At 48.1% G+C, this 20,210-nt stretch overlaps 1 protein-coding gene across 1 annotated transcript in view; it reads left to right on the top strand.

Annotated features, from left to right (window-relative positions):
- RBM45 (RNA binding motif protein 45) overlaps positions 1-20,210 on the top strand; it is a 123,216-nt gene that overhangs the window by 39,460 nt on the left and 63,546 nt on the right. Inside the window, exons 4-6 of the mRNA XM_029605883.1 lie at positions 1,134-1,253; positions 1,934-2,110; positions 10,146-10,275. Coding sequence (XP_029461743.1) covers positions 1,134-1,253; positions 1,934-2,110; positions 10,146-10,275 — 427 coding nt within the window. The remainder of the gene's footprint in view (positions 1-1,133; positions 1,254-1,933; positions 2,111-10,145; positions 10,276-20,210) is intronic.

Genomic DNA, 20,210 nt, shown 5'->3' on the forward strand with positions numbered 1-20,210 from the left:
TATTTTGATTATTTTTATGTTTATTTTAGTCGTGTAAACCGTTTTGACAAATTTATTTTTAAAAAACGGTATATAAATGCTTTTAAATAAATAAATAAATCTCATACACGCACTCTACGGGCCCTCAGCCTCTCTCTCTTACCTCTGGGCCTCCTCTTCACGGGTCGCTGCAGGATGGGCTCTGCAGCGGCCCTGATCTTCTCGGGCCGATCCGCGGTGGGGACCCTGCTACCGGGCCGCCTCCTCTTCTCAGCCTGCTGCAACAATGCTGCTCCTCTTCTGCACGCGGCTGATGCTCCTCCTCCTTCCTCCCATGCGGCTCCGGCAACATTTTCCTTCCGGGACCACGTGGGCAGGAAGGAGGCGGAGCACCTGCACGTTTAGACGTGACCTTGTTCTTCGGGCCGTGGTGACGTGAGCTCCACCACGGCCTTGCCGATCTTCCTGCTGTGTGTCTCCGGCACACAGCCCAGCCAAGCGAAACTTCACTGCTCAGCCGCCAGTGGGATGAGGTCCACCGGCGGCCGCATTGGCTCCTACTTGCCGGTGTGTCACGTGCACCGGGCTTGCGCGACACACCGGCACACTGAAGGTGACACACTAAAGTGTTGCGAGACACACTTTGGAAAGCTCTGTATTAAACCATAACAGACAAGTTGGAAAATTGGTAGCAACGTATTACAGAAAACCATAACTGGTAGTTTGGAACAATGGTAACAGATAAATATATAGTACTATAACGTTTCATAATGATAACTTTTTTTCTAAACATCTTAAATGGGAATAGTCTGTTGTCGAAACAGGTAGTTTGAGTGTCATAGTTGATAATTTTGAACATTAGATAACGAGTTGTGTTTAACGTTTTTAAGTGCTAAAAGATGGAATGTGAAGTTATTGGATGGGTCGGGGGGAAGTAGGAGACAAGTGGCAGAGTGATGGGTATGAACCTGTGAGCAAGGAGAGCATGCTGGGTTGGTGAACAGAAGCCTTGGAAAAGCAGATAGATGCAGAAAGAACCAATTCTGTCTGGGGATTTCCTCTGAGCAGCACTTTCCAGAGGTACTCAATCTGCAGAAGAAAGTGGTGTGTTATCGTGTGAAACAGGTACAAAGATCTATGCCTCTTGTTTGAAGGTTATAAAGCAATCTTAGCTGAGCCGAAGAAGACAGTCACATCTCCTGAGAATGACTATTACAGCAGTTTGCGATCCGATTCGATGGGGCATGAGCACAGCACCAGTGCATATTCTTTTGGTAAGCAGTGTTGGCCACTTTTACTTTTCTTGAGCAATGTGCAGTAACTTTCCCTGTCTGTATTCAGTGACCAGCAGAATTCTAGCCCAGAAAATCTAAAAGTCCCAGCAGCAGGTAACTTCCCACTAAGGCGGTTTGTGATCTATGGCGAGCCTCAATACAATTATTCCATTGTTATGGTGTTTTATTTTCCCTTTTCAAGTACTTTTAGTCAGTTGCTCACCTCTTATAACTTGTCTTGACCACAGTAATATATTCAATCAACCAACTTTTTATTTAATCCTTGCATTTCTCTCAAAGCCCAAGGCAAGATAAAAAAAAGAAAACCTTAAAAAAACAAACAAAACCCTCAATAAAACCATAAACTTAAATAGCAATAGAAACCTAAAACCAAACATCACCTTTAACACACATTGTCTTCTAGCTGTCCTTCCATCTTCACGGTTCCTGGATTGAGCAATAATAATTTTAAGACAAAAACTTGAGTGCTCAAGATTATAACAGAATAATTTACTTTGTTTCTGTTCTATTTTTAGTATTAACCATTGTTTCACTATGTTATATAAGCCATCATCCATAAACAGTCGGCACATGCAGCAAAAACACCACTTAACCAGATGCTGAATGCTAATTAATGCAACACTAGGACAGGCTTCTTTTTGCTTTCTCTTTTGGCATAGATCCAGTGGAGTTTTGTGGTTATGAAAAGGCTGAGTTGCGGAGCCAGGAAGCTGTGTCCAAACGGTTGGCCGTGGTATCCTGTGTCCCCCTGATACAGGAGCAATTGTTCACCCTCTTCGATCTAATCCCTGGACTGGAATACTGCGAGGTGCAGCACGATCCGTATTCTAACTACGGTAAGGAAAATAACCCAGTGCAGTGTTGTGTGTATGTCTGTAGAATTACTGCACTGAGATTGTATTCAGCTTCACAGCAAATACTTTCAGCTCAAACTTGACTTTTAGTTGTAGCGTAGCTTCCATTTCCTAGCATGTAGACAGATGGACTCAGAACCAGTGGGTTTATGCTCCCTTGCCAGCAGATGGAGATGGAGCAAGCTGATGTCACAGTATATATAACCCTGAAACCCCAGCCTGCCAGTATTCTGTATCTCCAGCAGATGGTGGATGTGCATCCTCCCTATAGGGATTGCTTTGATCTTTTTGAAAGGAGATGTTTTGAAATTCTAAATTCAGGAAAAGGAAGCCCCGCTCTCCTGCAGTGATACCTAAAGGGCCCTCCCCCAAATTCGAGAATTCCTGAGGCGATTTCTGTGGACCCTCAGAGGTGTGCCTTGGTCCAGAAGCTGAATTTCCCAGCATGGACTTAGCTACTAGTTCAGCTGAAAGGCAGTGGGTGCAGGAGGCCGAGCGTAGTGGTGACGGCAGATGCCCTCTACCCCCGCAGCCGGAGACCATCTCTGTACTCAGCTGGTAAGCGCTGAGCTCAGGTAAGGTTAAAAAAAAAAAAAAAAGGAAGGAAGTTTTTACCTGAATCGGAGACAGAGGGGTTCTAGGACTTTCTCCGGTCTCCTTTCTTGGCCCGCCGTGCCAACGTTCATTCCCACTTCCGTTGGGGGAAATGGCAGCCTGGTGGGCTGAGCAGCCCCAGGTGGGCTAGGCCTCGCACTTACGCATTTTTCTTGCATGTTGTGTGGTAGGCCACAGCAGCCATTTTTAAGTGCTCTTGTGCGTGTTCTGCTCCCCTCTATGGGCTGTTGGTGTACGCAGTCTGTTGGCTCTGTGCATGCGTTGTGTACTCAGTTTTTGGGCGCATTTTTTTACGTGCATAAACTTTTTTACATGCTTAACTTGGCGCACAGTTTGTGCATGCACTTATTTTTGGGCGCATTTCGTTTTTGAGTGCGAGCCGTTCCGACGCACGTTTACTGCAGCGATGGCACCAATAAGTAGGAAGCCTAAGCGTCTTCCTGTTTGTGTTGCTTGTCATATTAGGGCTTCTCAGACTTATCTGGTTTCTAAACTGTCAGCACTGCTCAGACACTCAGGGAGAGTTGTCTTCCTTGGATTTTGCTTAGTCTGGCTCTTCCCATTCTGATGATGGGTTGGTCATGGCCTTGACTGGGGGCATGCCAGATCTTGGTTCTCTCTTGACTAGCACCTCCGCTGGCGATGACAGTTCTGTGGACCAGCTCCAGTTCCTTCTGGGCTTGGTATGGACCCAGCTGCTTTTTCTTGGATGGAATTGTTTCAAGGCTTACAAGCCTTTATTTAGGCACAGCCCTCCTCTTCCCCTCGGCCGGTGGCTCCTCCTTCTTCCATTCCTATGCCTAAGCACCAGGGCTCAACTCTGCTCCCTGATAATCTGGATGGCACTGATAATGAGGTTGATCCTCATTATCAGTGCCATCCAGGCACTGATAATCAAGGCTGGAACCATATCGAACCATGTTGTGGTTCTTTCATAGAGATGACCTGTCGGCCTTGATTTCCCAGACCTTGAAACAGCTGGGTGTTCCTGGCAGAGCTGAGGAAGAATCCCATTTTGGTTTCCTTATATAAAGCTTCTTGTTTTTTCCCGGTGATGGATGCCATCCAGGAATTTATTGATCTGGAAAGCAAATTTTAAAGGGGGGTGGACATTGGAAGGCCTGTACCCCCTGTGAGAGAATATTTACATTTTCCCAAAGTGGATGCTCTGGTTTGTGCCGTGTCTAAGCGGACGATTATCCCCGTATAGGGAGGAGCGACCTTGAAGGATGTACATGATAGAAGAATTGAGGCTATTCTTAAGCAAGCCTTTGAGGCCGCGCTGATGAATTTACAGATTGCCTCCTGTTGCACCGTAATGGTGAGATCTTGTCTGCTTCTCTCTCAGGTTGATGAGTCTGAGGGAATTTCAGACAGTTTATGGAGCCTGCTGCTGCCTTTTTAGCAGACGCAGGCTTTGACTTGGTCCGGACCTTGGTCAGAGGAATGGCTACGGTGATAGCTGCCAGGCATCAACTCTGATTGCAAAATTGGTCAGCTGACGCAGCTTCCAAAGTCAGTCTTACTAAGTTGCCCTTTAAAGGCTTGCTCTTATTTGGGAACGAGTTGGAGAAACTGGCCAGTAAGTAGGGTGAGTCTCCAGCGCCTTGGTTGCCAGAGGATAAGAAACAGTTACAGCACCCCTTTGGTATGAGGGGTCATTTCCAGGGGTTTTCGTCCCTTCAGAGAGCCGAACTTTCAGCAGACTTGGCCTTTTGGTACGTCTCAGTTCTTTTGTCTCCAGCAACCAAGAGATGAGCGGATTCGGGTGGTGGACGTTCCTGACCTTCCCAGTGAAGGTTTGCTTACCTACCTTCCGGAACAGGAAATAGGGGGACGTCTTTCTCTCTTTTATCGGAGGTGGGTCGAAATCACGTCGGACCAGTGGGTCCTGGAGGTGATATGGGTATGCACTGGAATTTCACAGTAGTCCTCGGGACATGTTCATGGTGTCCCCTTGCCACTCCCCACAGAAGAAGCAGGCAGTGGAATTCATGCTTCAAAGGCTCCTCAGACTGCTGAGGGCTATGGTTTTGGTGCCAGTGTCTTAAAGAATGGCAATATTCCATTTATTTTGTTGTGCCCAAGAAGGGAAGGCTCCTTTCATCCCATCTTGGATCTCAAGAGGATCAATGGTCACTTGAAGATGATTCATTTCCTAATGGAAACCTTATGTTCGGTAATAATGGCAGTGCATTCAGGGGAATTTCTGACTTCTTTGGATCTGTCAGAGGCTTACCTTCATATTCCTACCCGATTGGAACACAAACGCTTTCTATGCTTTGTGGTGTTTGGGCGCCATAATCCGTTTCAGGTGCTGCCTTTTGATCTAGTCTTCACTCCTAGAACATTTTCGAAGATTATGGTGGTGATAGCGGTAGCCTTACGAAAAGAAGGAATCCTTTTTTAAATATATCCAAAGCAGAAAGCCTGTGAGGGAGTCAGTTGGACTGTTAGATGATTGATGGGTTAAAGGGGCACTTAGAGAAGATAAGGCCATCGCGGAAAGATTAAATGATTTCTTTGCTTCGGTGTTTACTGAAGAGGATGTTGGGGAGGTACCCGTACTGGAGAAGGTTTTCATGGGTAATGATTCAGATGGACTGAACCAAATCACGGTGAACCTAAAAGATGTGGTAGACCTGATTGACAAACTTAAGAGTAGTAAATCACCTGGATCGGATGGTATACACCCCAGAGTTCTGAAGGAACTAAAAAATGAAATTTCAGACCTATTAGTAAAAATTTGTAACCTGTCATTAAAATCATCCATTGTACCTGAAGACTGGAGGCTAGCTAATGTAACCCCCATATTTAAAAAGGGCTCCAGGGGCAATCCGGGAAACGACAGACCAGTTAGCCTGACTTCAGTGCCAGGAAAAATAGTGGAAAGTGTTCTAAACATCAAAATCACAGAACATATAGAAAGCCATGGTTTAATGGAACAAAGTCAGCATGGCTTTACCCAGGGCAAGTCTTGCCTCACAAATCTGCTTCACTTTTTTGAAGGAGTTAATAAACATGTGGATAAAGGTGAACCTGTAGATGTAGTGTACTTGCATTTTCAGAAGGCATTTGACAAAGTTCCTCATGAGAGGCTAAGAAAACTAAAAAGTCATGGGATAGGTGGTGATGTTCTTTCGTGGATTACAAACTGGCTAAAAGACAGGAAACAGTAGGTTAAATGGACAATTTTCTCAGTGGAAGGGTGTGGGCAGCGTAGTGCCTCGGGGATCTGTATTGGGACCCTTACTTTTCAATATATTTATAAATGATCTGGAAAGAAATACGACAAGTGAGGTAATCAAATTTGCAGATACAAAATTGTTCAGAGTAGTTAAATCACAAGCAGATTGTGATAAATTGCAGGAAGACCTTGTGAGTCTGGAAAATTGGGCATCAAAATGACAGATGAAAGTGCAAGGTGATGCATATAAGGAAAAATAACCCATGCTATAGTTACACAATGATAGGTTCCATATTAGGTGCTACAACCCAAGAAAGAGATCTAGGCATCATAGTGGATAACACATTGAAATCGTCGGTTCAGTGTGCTGCGGCAGTCAAAAAAGCAAGCAGAATGTTGAGAATTATTAGAAAGGGAATGGTGAATAAAACGGAAAATGTCATAATGCCTCTGTATCGCTCCATGGTGAGACCGCACCTTGAATATTGTGTACAATTCTGGTCGCCGCATCTCAAAAAAGATGTAATTGCGATGGAGAAGGTACAGAGAAGGGCGACCAAAATGATAAGGGGAATGGAACAGCTCCCCTATGAGGAAAGACTAAAGAGGTTAGGACTTTTCAGCTTGGAGAAGAGATGGCTGAGGGGGGATATGATAGAGGTGTTTAAAATCATGAGAGGTCTAGAACGGGTAGATGTAAATCGGTTTTTTACTCTTTCGGATAATAGATAGACTAGGGGGCATTCCATGAAGTTAGCATGTGGCACATTTAAAACTAATCAGAGAAAGTTCTTTTTCACTCAACGCACAATTAAACTCTGGAATTTGTTGCCAGAAGATGTGGTTAGTGCAATTAGTATTGCTGTGTTTAAAGAAGGATTGGATAAGTTCTTGGAGAAAAAGTCCATTACCTGCTATTAATTAAGTTGACTTAGATAATAACCACTGCTATTAGTAACAACGGTAACATGGAAAAGACTTAGTTTTTGGGCACTTGCCAGGTTCATATGGCCTGGATTGGCCATTGTTGGAAACAGAATGCTGGGCTTGATGGACCCTTGGTCTGACCCAGTATGGCATGTTCTTATGGTGCACCCGTATTTGGACGACTGGCTGATTCGGGAAGAGAGCCGCTTGGTGACACACAGGGTGATCGCCTTATTGTAGGAGCTTGGTTGGGTGGTGAACCTGATCAAGAGCAATCTTCAACCATCCCAGTCATTGGAGTATCTGGGGTCCGGTTTGACACTGGACAGGACAGAATTTTCCTACCGGAAGTTCAGATCCAGAGATTGATGTCTCAAGTGCATCAGTTAATGAACAACATATGCACGACAGTGTGGTCCTACATATAGGTACTCTGTTTGGCAGCTACCCTGGAAGTGGTGCCATGGGCAAGAGTGCATATGCATCCTTTTCAGCGCTTTCTGCTGTCTTGCTGGAACCTGCAGTCTCAGAATTATGAGGTTCAACTCCACTTGCCGATGGAAATGTGCTCCCTCCTCCAGTGGTGGTTTCAGGAGGATGATCTGAGAAAGGGAGTTCCCTTGTCCTCTCCGATCTGGTTGATATTTATGACAGATGCGAATCTCCATGGTTGGGGGACTCACTGTCTGGAGATAACTGGCCGGAGCGCTGGAATGCCGAAGAGTCCGACTGGAACATCAATCACTTGGAGGCCTGGACAGTATGGCTGGCATGCTTGCAGTTCATCCACAGGCTGCAGAATCCAGTGGTTTGCATTACGTCTGACAATGCGATGACTGTGGCCTATATCAAGCACCAGGGAGGAACCAAGAGTCAGCAAGTGTCGCAGAAAATAGACCAGCTGATGGAATGGGCAGAAGGTCATCTGCAGATGAACTCTGCCTCTTACATTACAGGAAAAGACAACGTAAGTGTAGACTTTCTCAGCAGGGAAAATCTGGACCCAGGAGAGTGGGTGTTGTCAGCCGAGGCATTTCAGCTGATTGTGGATCGCTGGGACCTTCCAATCCTAGACCTGCTGGCGACTTCTCGAAATGCAAAGGTTCCTTGCTTCTACAGTTGCAGGAGAAATACATGGTCCCTGGGAATAGATGCTCTCTTACAGGTCTGGCCAGAAGACAGGTTGCTTTATGCCTTTTCTCCGTGGCACTTGCTGGGCAGGATAATTCGCAAGATTGAAAGCCTCAGGGGGCTAGTACTCCTGGTGGCACTGGACTGGCCCAGGCATCTGTGGTATGTGGATTTGCGTTGACTCCTGGTGGAGGCCCCCTTCATCTTCTGCCGCACATGGATCTGCTTCAGCAGGGACCAGTTCTTCATGAGGATCTGACTCTATTGTGTATTATGGTTTGGTTTTTGAGAGGGCTTGCCTGTTAGTGTGGTTATTCCTCTGCAGTGATTGCCAGTTTACTCTGTGCTCGCATGTTCTCCACTTCTTGGCTTATGTATGGGTATGCATAATTTTTCAGACATGGTGTGAGGAGCAGGGTGTTCTTCTTTGTTCAGTTAAGATCCCTCTCATTCTAGATTTTTTGCAGGATGGTTTGAATAAAGGCTTGGCCCTTAATTCCTTGAAGGTGCAGGTTGTGGCTCTTGCCTGTTTCAGAGGCCTGGTGAATGGTGTTTCCTTGTCTTATCCTGATTTGGCCCGGTTTTTGAAGGGAGTGAAGCACCTTAGGCCTTCCTTGAGGTTACCAGTTCCATTGTGGAGTCTTAATTTGGTGCTGGACTTCTTGGTGGGCCCTACGTTCTGACCACTGCGTAGCCTTACCTTATAGTTGTTGACTTTGAAGACTGTGTTCCTGGTGGCTATATGTTCTGCGCATCTGATTTCTGAGCTGCAGGCTTTGTCTTGCCGGGAGCCATTCCTTCGGGTGACTCTGGGGGCATTACAACTGCGTACTTTTCCATCTTTCTTGCCCAAGGTAGTCTCGGACTTTCATTTGAATCAGTCCATCTCCTTGCCATCCCTAGATAAGGTCAGGGATGCGAAGGAGTTTTGCCTTTTGCACTCCTTGGATGTTAAGCGTCTTGTCGTGTGGTATCTGGAGGTCTCTGAGTCTTTTGGAAAGACGGATCACCTGTTTGTTCTCTATGGCAGAGATAAGCAGGGCACTCCGGCTTTGTGGGCTACCATAGCTCGTTGGATTAAGGAGGTGGTCACGGCCATGTGTGCGGATGCTGGAAAGCCGTTACCTACTCAGGGCTCATTCCACTAGGGCTCAGGCAGTTTCATGGACAGAGGTTAGTCCGTTGCCTCCTGTCGATATCTGCCGAGCTGCGATGTGGTCCTCCTTACACATTTTTCCAGGTTTTATTATCTGGACGTGCAGACCCGGGAGGATGCAGCCTTTGCAAGTGCAGTGTTGACTGGACCACAGGCAGCCTCCCACCCTGTTGGGGGGAGTAGCTTTAGTACATCCCACTGTCTACATGCTAGGAAATGGAGAAATTACATACCTGATAATTTCATTTTACTTACTGTAGGCAGATGGACTCAGCTTCCCGCCCTTGGCTGCTGCATGTGTGTCAGTGGTCCTCCTGTGGGGCTCTGGGTCCCAAGGGATTACTGTAAGTGTTCATCCAGTTGGGGTACTTAAACACTGCACTCACATAAGATTCTATGATTGGTTGAATACAATTCTGGTTATCTGTTTTTAATCAAGTTTTTGCTAGTCTGTCCACAGTTGCTTTTTTTTTGTAATGTAATGTTTATTAACTTTTCAAACATTAAATGGGTGGGGAATAAAATTAAATACTTGGGAGTCATGATAGGCACAGTTGCTTTTGAAGAGAATACTGGCAGGCTGGAGTCACTGCAGGGTTATATATACTGTGACGTTAGTTTGTGCCATCCCCATCTGCTGACAGGGGAGCATAAACCCACTGGTCCTGAGTTTATCTGTCTACACTAAGAAAAATGAAATTATCAGGTAAGTAATTTCTCCGTTAGTTTTCACTAGATATTTTCCCCCCTTCTGGAAGATGAGAAACTGGATTTTATCATTGCAGAATGATGTTATGACGTGCCTCTCCCACTGTTATTCTGTATGTATAATTTATATTTATCAGACTTATAAGGCTTATAAGTTTTTCAGAATGATTAATTTCAGGTTAAATTTACTCATAGTAGAAAAAGACAATGGTATGTCTGCATCATGTCCTGTTGGGAGCTGCAGAGTGTAGAGGTTCAAGTTTCCATTATGATGAATGCTCTTGTACTTGTAGGACACGCCTTAATTCAGTATCAGAATATTGCATCGGCGGTGTATGCCAAATATAAACTGCATGGATTTGAGTATCCTCCAGGAAATCGTCTAGGTGTCTCCTTTGTGGATGATGGGAGCGACAGATCAGAGTGAGTTACTGATCCACGGAGCAGAAAATCAAAATCCACTTCTCTTTTGTATATTGGTTCTTCTCAGATCCTCTGGCTTATTTGCTGTACAAATAGAAAAAGGAAAGAGGCTGTTTAAGCGCTTGTGTGTTCTTCAAGAGTTGTTCATGTCATCCAGAGTCCCAGAATTTTCATGAAGTATACCATTTCTGTCGGAAATGTTCAAAGCTGTGAGGATACAAGTGTTGGTGTCTTGGAGGTTAAGACCATGTTTATATGTAAAAACAGAAGTTCAACAGAGCCTGAAAATTTTGGACCTTTACAATACAAGGGTAGGGAGATGCCAGGTGTTTGGGAGTGGGAAGGGAGCTGGAGATGCAGGAGGCTGGGTTAGAGAGGTGTGGAATGGGGTTAGTCTTTTAAAATCGAAATGTAAAATGTACTAAAAGTAATTTAATCAGGCATCATTTTGTGGATGTTTTCCTTCAGCTTGGTGGTGTCTGGGAGAGCAGCTTGGTCCAGGTTGACTGGGGAAGGGAAGGAGGTGGCAGGATGAGATAAGTGAAAGGAAAAAGAGACCAGTATGATTCTCAAAAGAAGTGGCTGAAAATGAAAGGGGAAAAACATTGGCACTCAAAAGCTACAAAGGACCTCCCAAGGGGAACAGGGAAGAAGATCTGAAAAATCAGAGGGAAGCAGGGAAAGTGGGCAGGACAGCAAAGGCACAAGCAGGGAAAACATAGCTAAGGCAGTAGAGCAAGATAAGACTTTTCTCAGATAATGTCAGCAGAAGGAGAAAGTGCAGAGGTGTAAGACTGAGGAATGTGGAGAGTGACAAAGAAAACAAGCAGGAATACTGTACAAATAATTTTGTTCACTGAAGGAGAAATCGGAAAGGACCACTAATAGTTGATAAGGAGAAAATATGATATCTGTCATTTGCAGCAGAGAAGATTTATATGGCACTAGCAAAACTAAGTGCACAAGATAATGGGGCCAGATGAGAAGTTCCAGGATATTAAAAGACCTTAGAGAGGTTCTGGCAGTTCTACCAATTGGTTCTATTCAATCTTTCTTTGGAGGCAGAAGTGGTTCCTGAGGACTGGAGACAGGCAGATGTCATTCTACCCCATAAAAGTGGGGCTAGGGAAGAGGCTGGTAACTACAGGCCAGTTAATTTGATCTAAGCGGTGGAGAAATTAATGAAGACCCTACTAAAGTGAAGGATAGCACAGTCTCTTTATCCAGTAGGGTATAGTATCTCTAGGCAGAATGGTTTTACTGTAAGGAGATCATGTTCCCTGTACGTACCTGGATCAGTCCAGACTCCTGGGTTTTGCCTCCCCTCCAGCAGATGGAGACAGAGAAGTTTTAATGGACTCTGTCCTATACCCCTGAGGTGCCACCTAGAGTCTGTCAGTATTTCTCTGTCTCCAGCAGATGGTAGAGGTGCAAAACCTTTAGTCTGGGTTTGGTGTTAGGTTTTTAGTTTGTTGGTATTCGTTCCTTCGGGAATCTTAAAAAGACAAGGATTTAGTTTAAAAAAACAAAAAAACGGAGAGAAGATATCTCTTTAAGCCTCCCAGGGCGTTGCTAGGTCCTGGTGGAACCATTCCCCCTGGTAGCAGAGGCTCTGGAGCAGAGGGTTGGGAGTCCTGAAACTGCCCGCGGCTGAGGGTGATACCAGGGAGCCTGGTTCACTCGCCCTCTGAAGATCTGCACACAGGAAAAAACAATGCTGAGGTGATTTATTTAATTTTTGAGCTGGCCTAGCAGTTTCTTTCGGCCTTCCTTCCTTCCAACGCTGTTTTCTCCATCCTTTTCAGTTCCTACAAGCTCCCGGGGGTTTGTCTTGGTTGCACTGGTTCTTTTTTCGGGCCCCGATCCTAATTTCGCTTGGGGATCATGCCGCATGGTGCGGCCTGCGGGCCGGAGTTTGTACCGGTTGCTTGTTGGGAGGGGAAGGCTCTTCGGGGAAGCCGATTCCAGCGAAATCGCATCGCAGCAGCTCTAGAGCACGCAGGGACCCTGGGATGGCAGAATTGCGCAGCCTCAGGACCCTTTTCTCCTCAGTGCAGGTACTAAAGCCTTACTGCGAACGTTCAGGGAGCAGGAGAAGGCTGCCCTGGGGGAAGGGAACTCCCCGCCACCTCTTTTGCTGCATCCTGCTGCCCCTGTGGGGGGGGGGGGGGGGACACAGGCAGCTCAGATCTCTTCCTCAGAGGAGGAACATGGGAAAGACTCAGATGAGTCCTCTTCCTCGTTCTCCTCCAATTTTGTTTTGTTGCTGCATAAAGCCTTAAAAGCACGGAAAGCAGCAAAGAGCCAGGGTACTAAGATACCCCGTGAGGTCCCGGCATCGCTGGGGGCTGGGACAGGAGCCTCATCACTCTACAAGCGAACCAAGTCACACAGTGGCATAGAAGCCCCAAAGGCCAAACACCCTTTCCGGTCTGGTGGATAGTTCAGATACAGACGGTGCGGATGAAGGGGAGTCTTCTCCGCAAGCCCCTGGTGAAGGACCAAATGCGGATCAGGATTACCAGCTCCAGCCGGCCAAGCCAGTGAGCGCGCTTCTAGTGGAGGGCGATGATCCCAAAGTGATCCGCCTGTTCAGAAGGGATAAACTAGGTCCACTTATCTTGGCTATTCTGGAGGAGCTGGGCATTGAGGTTTCCCCGGAGGACTCGTGGTTTGGGGCTATGGATCTCGTGATGGTGGGGCTCAGGGGTCCAGCTTGATCCTTTCCGTTTCAAAGCTCAGTTACGGATCTTTTGTTTGAGTGGGACAAGTTATACCTGCTTCCGGAGGAAGCGCTGGACCTCCTTAAGGTCCCTAAGGTGGACGCCACGGTCTTGGGTAGTGAACAAGAAAACCACCATCCCGGTAACAGGAGCCCACTGTCCTGAAGGATTTGCAGGATCGCAAATTGGAGTTGCAACTTAAAAAGATTTTTGAGGTTTCCGTCCTAGGGATCCGGGCCGCTATGTGCAGCAGTTTCGCGCTACGAGCCAGTCTCCGCTGGGTGCAGGATTTGCAAGCAGCATCCCTTTCTGCGAGTGAGGCGGTGCATGCGGGGTGCCTGGAGGCAGCGGTAGCTTACAGTGCTGACGAGCTTTATGATCTGTTACGGACTGCTGACAGGACTATGATCTCGGCTGTGTCCGCCTGCAGGCTGCTCTGGCTTAGACACTGGGTTGCAGATGTTTCGTCTAATGCTGAACTAGGGTCCTTACCCTTCAAGGTTAAGCAGCTTTTCGGGCAACAATTGGAGGAAATGATAAAAATCTCTGGGGGAGAATAAAGTCCATGGGTTACTGGAGGATAGACCCAGGACGAGAGGATCCTTTCCTCAGTGGCGAGATTTCGGGGAAATCGCCGGTTTCACTCTTCACAGTCCGCTGGTTTGTACTTTCGACAAGGTCCCGGTCGCCAATCTTCTTGGGATCAGTCCTTTCGAGGGCGCCGGATTGCCAGAGGTGGAGGTCCAAAGTCAGCGCAATGAAGCGAGGCCGGTCCACTCTTCCGTCCCAGGAATAGGGGGGAGGTTAACCCTTTTTCTAGAAGAGTAGACCAACTTAACCTCAGATCAGTGGGTCCTCAGTATAGTAGAACACAGTCACGCGTTAGATTTTGCTCGGCCGATCCACGAACGGTACATGGTTTCCCCATGCGGGTACCACCAAAAACACCGGGCGGTACAAGATACTCTGCGGCGGTTACAAGGCCTAGGCGCCATAGTTCCGGTATCCGCAGGAGAGCTCAGGCGAGGGCGCTACTCCATCTACTTCGTGGTGCCCAAGAAGGAGGGCACCTTCCATCCCATCCTAGACTTAGTCAATCTGACTCTAAAGGTGCCTCGTTTTTGGATGGAAACTCTTCGCTCGGTGAGCGTCTGTACACAAAGGGGAATTTCTAGCGTCTCTGGATCTGACAGAAGCTTATTTGCACATTCCTATATGCCCAGATCATCAGAAATATTTGTAGTTTGCGATCCTGGGGCATCATTTTCAATTTTGCGCTCTACCGTTTGGTCTGGCGAAGGTGCCACAACCATTACCACCAAGGTGGTAATGGTTGTGGCAGCGGCCCTGCAAAAGGAGATGATTCTGGTACACCCCAACCTGGACGATTGGCTGATTCGAGCGTAGTTAGAACACCTTTGCAGAACAGCGGTGCAGAGGATGCTACAGATGTTGAGCTCATTGGGTTGGGTGGTCAACCCCAACAAGTCACCTGGTTCCCTCCCAGTCCTTGGAGTTTTTGGGTGCTCGGATCGACACGATCTTGGGAAGGTTTTTCTTACAGAGGAAAGATTGTCCAAGCTTCTCACTCAGGTGGAGTCCTTGCGATCCATGCCTCATCCCAGGATCTGGAATTATTTGCAGGTCCTTGGTTCGATGGCTTCCATGAACTGGTGCCTTAGGCCTTTGCGCATATGCGTCCTCTTCAGTCAGCCTTGTTCTCCCAGTGGAATCCACTCTCCGAACAGTTTCATCGTCTCCTCCCACTGACGGATTCGGCACAGTCCAGTCTTCTTTGGTGGCTGTGTCCAGACAATTTACGGCGGGGAGTGGATTTGGAAATTCCCTCCTGGATAGTGGTAACCACCGATGCCAGCCTCTCCGAGTGGGGAGCGGTTTGTCAAGGAACGGCAGTGCAAGGCCAATGGACAAGAACGGGATCTTCCTGGTCGATCAATAGGTTGGAAACCAAAGCGGTTCGGTTGGCACTGCAGGCCCTCCTTCCTTTAGTAGAGGATGATCAGTGAGGATACTCTCCAACAAGGCGACGACGGTGGCTTACATCGGTCGTCAGGGGAGAACCAGGAGTCGTCCGGTAGCGGCAGAAGCTCAGCTTTTAATCAACTGGGCGGAGCAACACCTGTACAAGATTGCAGCCTCTCACATTGCATTGCCGGGGTGGACAATGTGCAAGCCAATTTTCTCAACCGCCACCAGTTGGACCCGGGGGAGTGGGAACTCTCCGAAGAGGCCTTGCATCTTCTGTGCACACGCTGGACCATGCCCTCCATGGATCTCATGGCGACGTGCCGCAATGCCAAGGCTCCTCGATTTTTCAGTCGGCGACGGGAACCAGGAGCAGAGGGCGTAGATGCTCTAGTCTTTCCCCGGCCAAAGGACGTTCTGTTGTACATCTTTCCGCCGTGGCCGTTGGTCGGAAATGTTCTGCGCCGCATCGAAGCTCATCCGGGCAAGGTGATACTCGTGGCTCTGGAGTGGCTGGGTCGTCCGTGGTTTGCCGACCTTCTGAATCTAGTAGTGGACGGTCCGCTGAGATTTCGGCCGTCTCAGAATCTCCTGCAACAAGGCCCCATTTGTTTCGGAGAGATGGATCGCTTTTGTCTAGCGGCATGGCTTTTGAAAGGCAGCGATTATGGAGTAAGGGTTACTTGAATGTGGTTATTGCCACGCTCTTACATTCCCATAAAACTTCTATCTCCATGGCGTAGGTTAGAGTTTGTGGAGTGTTTGAATCCTGGTATCTAGACCACGAAGTGCAGCTGTCCAGGCTTCAATTCCAGATGTTCTGGATTTTTTACAGGATGGCTTAGCCAAGGGGCTGGCATTTAATTCCCTACAAGTTCAGGTGGCAGCCCTTGGTTATTTTCGTGGAAAGGTGCAGGGGGTTGCACTAGCATCTCATCCAGATGTGGCTCATTTTCTGAGAGGGGCTAAGCATTTGCGTCCTCCTGTCCAGAATCCCTGTCCTTCGTGGAAGCTCAATCTGGTTCTCCGCACCCTTTGTATTGCTCCTTTTGCACCTTTTCCTGTGGAGACACCTTTTTGACATTCCGCTCACGAGGCCGCTTACAGTCGAGTAGAATGAGCTTTAAGACCAACCGGAATCGGACGGCCCTGAACAAGGTAAGCCGAAACAATAGCTTCCTTTAGCCAGCGTGCAATAGTGGCCCTTGAAGCTTTATGACCCTCCCGGGACCACTCCACAGGACAAACAGATGATCCAAGAGACGGAAACTGTTCGTGGCCTCCAAGTAACGCATCAACACCCGTTTGACGTCCAACTTTCTTAATCCCTAGACTCGGAAGTAGAAGAATCCAGTCCCGCAAATGAAGGGAGCTCCACCATCTGATTCAAGTGAAAGGAGGACACCACCTTTGGGGGAAAAAGAGGGAACAGTTTGTAAGGAAACTCCTTCCTCCGAAATCCTCAAGAAGGGCTCCCTGCAAGATAAGGCCTGTAGCTCCGATACACGCCTTGCTGAAACGATAGCCACGAGGAAGACTACTTTCAACGTCCGATCTTTCAGGGTCGCTCACTTCAACGGCTCAAAGGTGCATGACAAAGAGCACGAAGGACCAGATTCAGCTTCCACGAAGGACAGGTATTCTGAATTGGAGGACTCAGATGCTTAACCCCCAGCAGAAAACGAGCCACATCTGGAGGGGATGCTATAGCTACCCCTTGCACTTTTCCCCGAAAAAAACCAAGGGCTGCCACTTGCACTCGTAGAGAATTAACTGCCAATCCTCTAGCTAGACCTGTTTGCAAAAAGATCAGAACATCCGCAATGGTAGCCACCGCATGGTCCAGGCACCAGGCCTTGAAAATACCCCAAACTCTAACGTACGCTATGGAGGTAGACGTCTTCCGGGACTGCAAAAGTGTGGTAATCACCGCCTCCGAATAACCCTTATTTTTTAATCTCCGCCTTTCAAAAGCCATGCCGCTAGACAAAAGCGATCTGCCTCTCTGAAACAAACGAGACCTTGTTGCATGAGATTCGGAGACAGATGAAATCTCAGCAGACGTCTACTGCTAGATTCAGGAGGTCCGCAAACTACGGTTGCCTTGGCCACTTCAGTGCCACGAGTATCACCTTGCTCGAATGGGTCTTGATGCTGCGCAGAACCTTGCTGACCAACGGTCACGGCGGAAAGATGTACAACAGAATGTTCTTTGGCCAGAGAAGGACCAGAGCATCTACACCTTCTGCCCCTGGCTCCCATCGACGACTGAAGAATCGGGGAATCTTGGCATTGCGGTACGTCGCCATCAGGTCCATGGTGGGTCTGGACCAGCAGTTGCAAAGGAGAAAAAGCTTCTTTGGAGAGTTACCCCTCTCCCGGATCCAACTGGTGGCGGCTGAAAAATCGGCCTGCACATTGTCCACTCTGGCTATGTGAGGAGGCTGCTATTTTGTACAGGTGCTGTTCAGCCCAGGTGATTAAAAGCTGAGCTTCCGTCACCACCATGCAACTCCTGGTTCTGCCCTGACGATTGATGTAAACCATCGGCGTCACATTGTCAGAGAGAACCCTCACTGATCTTCTCTCTACTAAGGGAAGGAGGGCCTGCAGCGCCAACTGAACCACTCTGATCTCCAAACGATTGATTGATCAAGAGGTCTCTGTTCTTGTCCATTGTCCCTGTACCGCTGTCCCACGACAAACAACTCCCCAACCGGAGAGGCTGGCATCTGTGGTCACCACTATCCAGGAGGGAATTTCCAAATCCACACTCCGGCACAGATTGTTTGGGGAAAGCCACCAGAGAAGACTGGACCGTGCAGAGTCCATCAGCGGAAGGAGAAGATGAAACTGCTTAGAAAGCGTATTCCAATGGGAGAACAAGGCTGACTGAAGAGGACGCATATGCGCAAAGGGCCAAGGCACTAGGTTGAGAGTGGAAGCCATCGAACCTAGGACCTGCAAATAATCCCAGACTCTGGGACGAGACATGGAATGCAAGGACTCCACCTGAGTGAGAAGTTTGGATAGTCTCTCCTCTGTAAGAAAAACCTTTCCCAGGATCATGTCGAACCAAGCACCCAGAAACTCTAAGGACTGGGAGGGAACCAGGTGACTCTTGTTGGGGTTGATCACCCAACCCAATGAGCTCAACATCTGTAGTACCCTCTGAACCGCTGCCCTGCAAAGGTGTTCTGACTTCGCTCGAATCAGCCAATCGTTCAGGTAGGGATGTACCAGTATCCCCTCTTTTCACAGGGCCGCTGCCACAACCACCATCACCTTGGTGAACACTCTGGGTGCCGTTGCTAGACCGAATGGTAGCGCGCGATACTCTGATGCCAGAGTATCGCGAACCACAGATACTTCTGATGATCCGGTCAGATAGGTATGTGCAAGTAAGCTTCTGTCAGGTCCAGAGATGCCAAAATTCCCCCTTGTGAACAGACGCTACCACCGAGCGAAGAGGTTCCATCCAAAACCGAGGTACTTTAAAGTTCGATTGACACTTTTTAAGTCTAGAATGGGACGGAAAGTGCCCTCCTTTTTGGGCACCACGAAGTAGATGGAGTAGCGTCCTCACCTGAGCTCGCCTGTGGGCACCGGAATTATGGCACTCAGGTCCTGTAAGCACCATAAAGTGTCTTGTACTGCCCGGCGATTTTGGTGATAAGCACATGGGGAAACCAGGTGGCGTTTGTGGATCGGCCGAGCAAAATCTAAAGTGTAGCCGTTTTCTATTATACTAGGACCCATTGGTATGAAGTCAAGTTGGTTCACTCTAAGAAAAGGGATAACCTTCCCCCTGTCCTTGGAATGGAAGAGTGAACTGGCCTCGCTTCATTGTGCAGATTTGGGACTCCCATGCATTTGTGGGGCTCTGTCTCTGGCAGGCCGACGGCCTCGAAAGGACTGGCTCCAAGAAGATTGGCGGCCTGGACCCTGATGAAACGATGATCCGGCGGAGTGTGAAGAGCGAAAATGGCGATTTCCCCAAAATCTTGCCCGCTGAGGAAGGGATCCTCTCGTTCTGGATCTATCCTCCAGCAACCTATGGACCTTGTTCTCTCCCAGAGATTTTATCATGTCCTCCAATTGTTGTCCGAAAAGCAGCTTACTATTGAAGGGTAAGGAACCAAGTTGAGCCTTAGACGAAACATCCGCAGACCAATTTCTAAGCCAGAGGAGCCTGTGGGCTGAGACAGCTGAGACCATGGTCCTGCCCGAAGTCAGTAACAGATCATAAAGTGCGTCAGTACCTGAATGACGGTATATAAAAACCCACAAATAAATAAAATAAATAAGCCACCGCAGCCTCCAGTTGACCTGCTTGCACCACCTCAGTCTCGGAAAGGGATGCTGCTGCTTGCAAATCTTGTACCCAGCAGAGACTGGCTCTCTGCACGAAACTGCTGCATATAGCAGCCTGGACCCCTAGAGCTGAAACCTCAAAAATCTTCTTAAGTTGCAACTCCAATTTGCGATCCTGCAAATCCTTCAGGGCAATGGCTTCTGTGACCGGGATGGTGGTTTTCTTGGTCACCGCTGAGACCGTGGCATCCATCTTAGGTACTTTGAGTAGATCCAGCGCTTCCTCCGGAAGCTGGTACAATTTGTCCATAGCTCGACTTACCTTCAAACCACGGTCCGGAGTGTCCCACTCCTTGAACAAAAGATCCGTAACTGACATATGAAACGGAAAAGATCGAGCTGGGCCTCTGAGCCTCACCATCACTGGATCCATAGCCCAACCTTGAATCCTCTGGAGGGACTTCAATTCCTAGCTCCTCCAGAATGGCCAGATAAGTGGACCTGGTTCATCCTTCCTGAACAGACAGACCACTTTGGGGTCATCGCTCTCTACCATAGGCGTGCCCAACTGCTTGGCCGGCTAGAGCTGATGATCCTGATCCGCATCCGGTCCCTCACCAGGGGCCTGCAGAGGAGAATCCCCCCTCATCCGAACTGTCCACCGCGGATCGGAGAGGGCGTTTGGCCTTGGGGGCTTCTATCCCTCTGGGCGTCTTGGTACGCTTGTGGAGCGAAGAGGGTCCTCTCCCAGCCACCACAGACGCTGGGACCTCACGAGGTACCTTAGTACCCTGGCTTTTTGCTGCCTTTCGGACCTTGAAGGCTTTATGAAGTAGTAAAACAAATTCAGAGGAGAACGAGGAAGAAGACTCTGTTCGTCCTCTGAGGAGTAGTCCTGAGCTGCCTGTAAGT

This window comes from Rhinatrema bivittatum, chromosome 6, assembly GCF_901001135.1.
Source record: "Rhinatrema bivittatum chromosome 6, aRhiBiv1.1, whole genome shotgun sequence".
Classification (NCBI taxonomy): Eukaryota; Metazoa; Chordata; class Amphibia; order Gymnophiona; family Rhinatrematidae; genus Rhinatrema; species Rhinatrema bivittatum.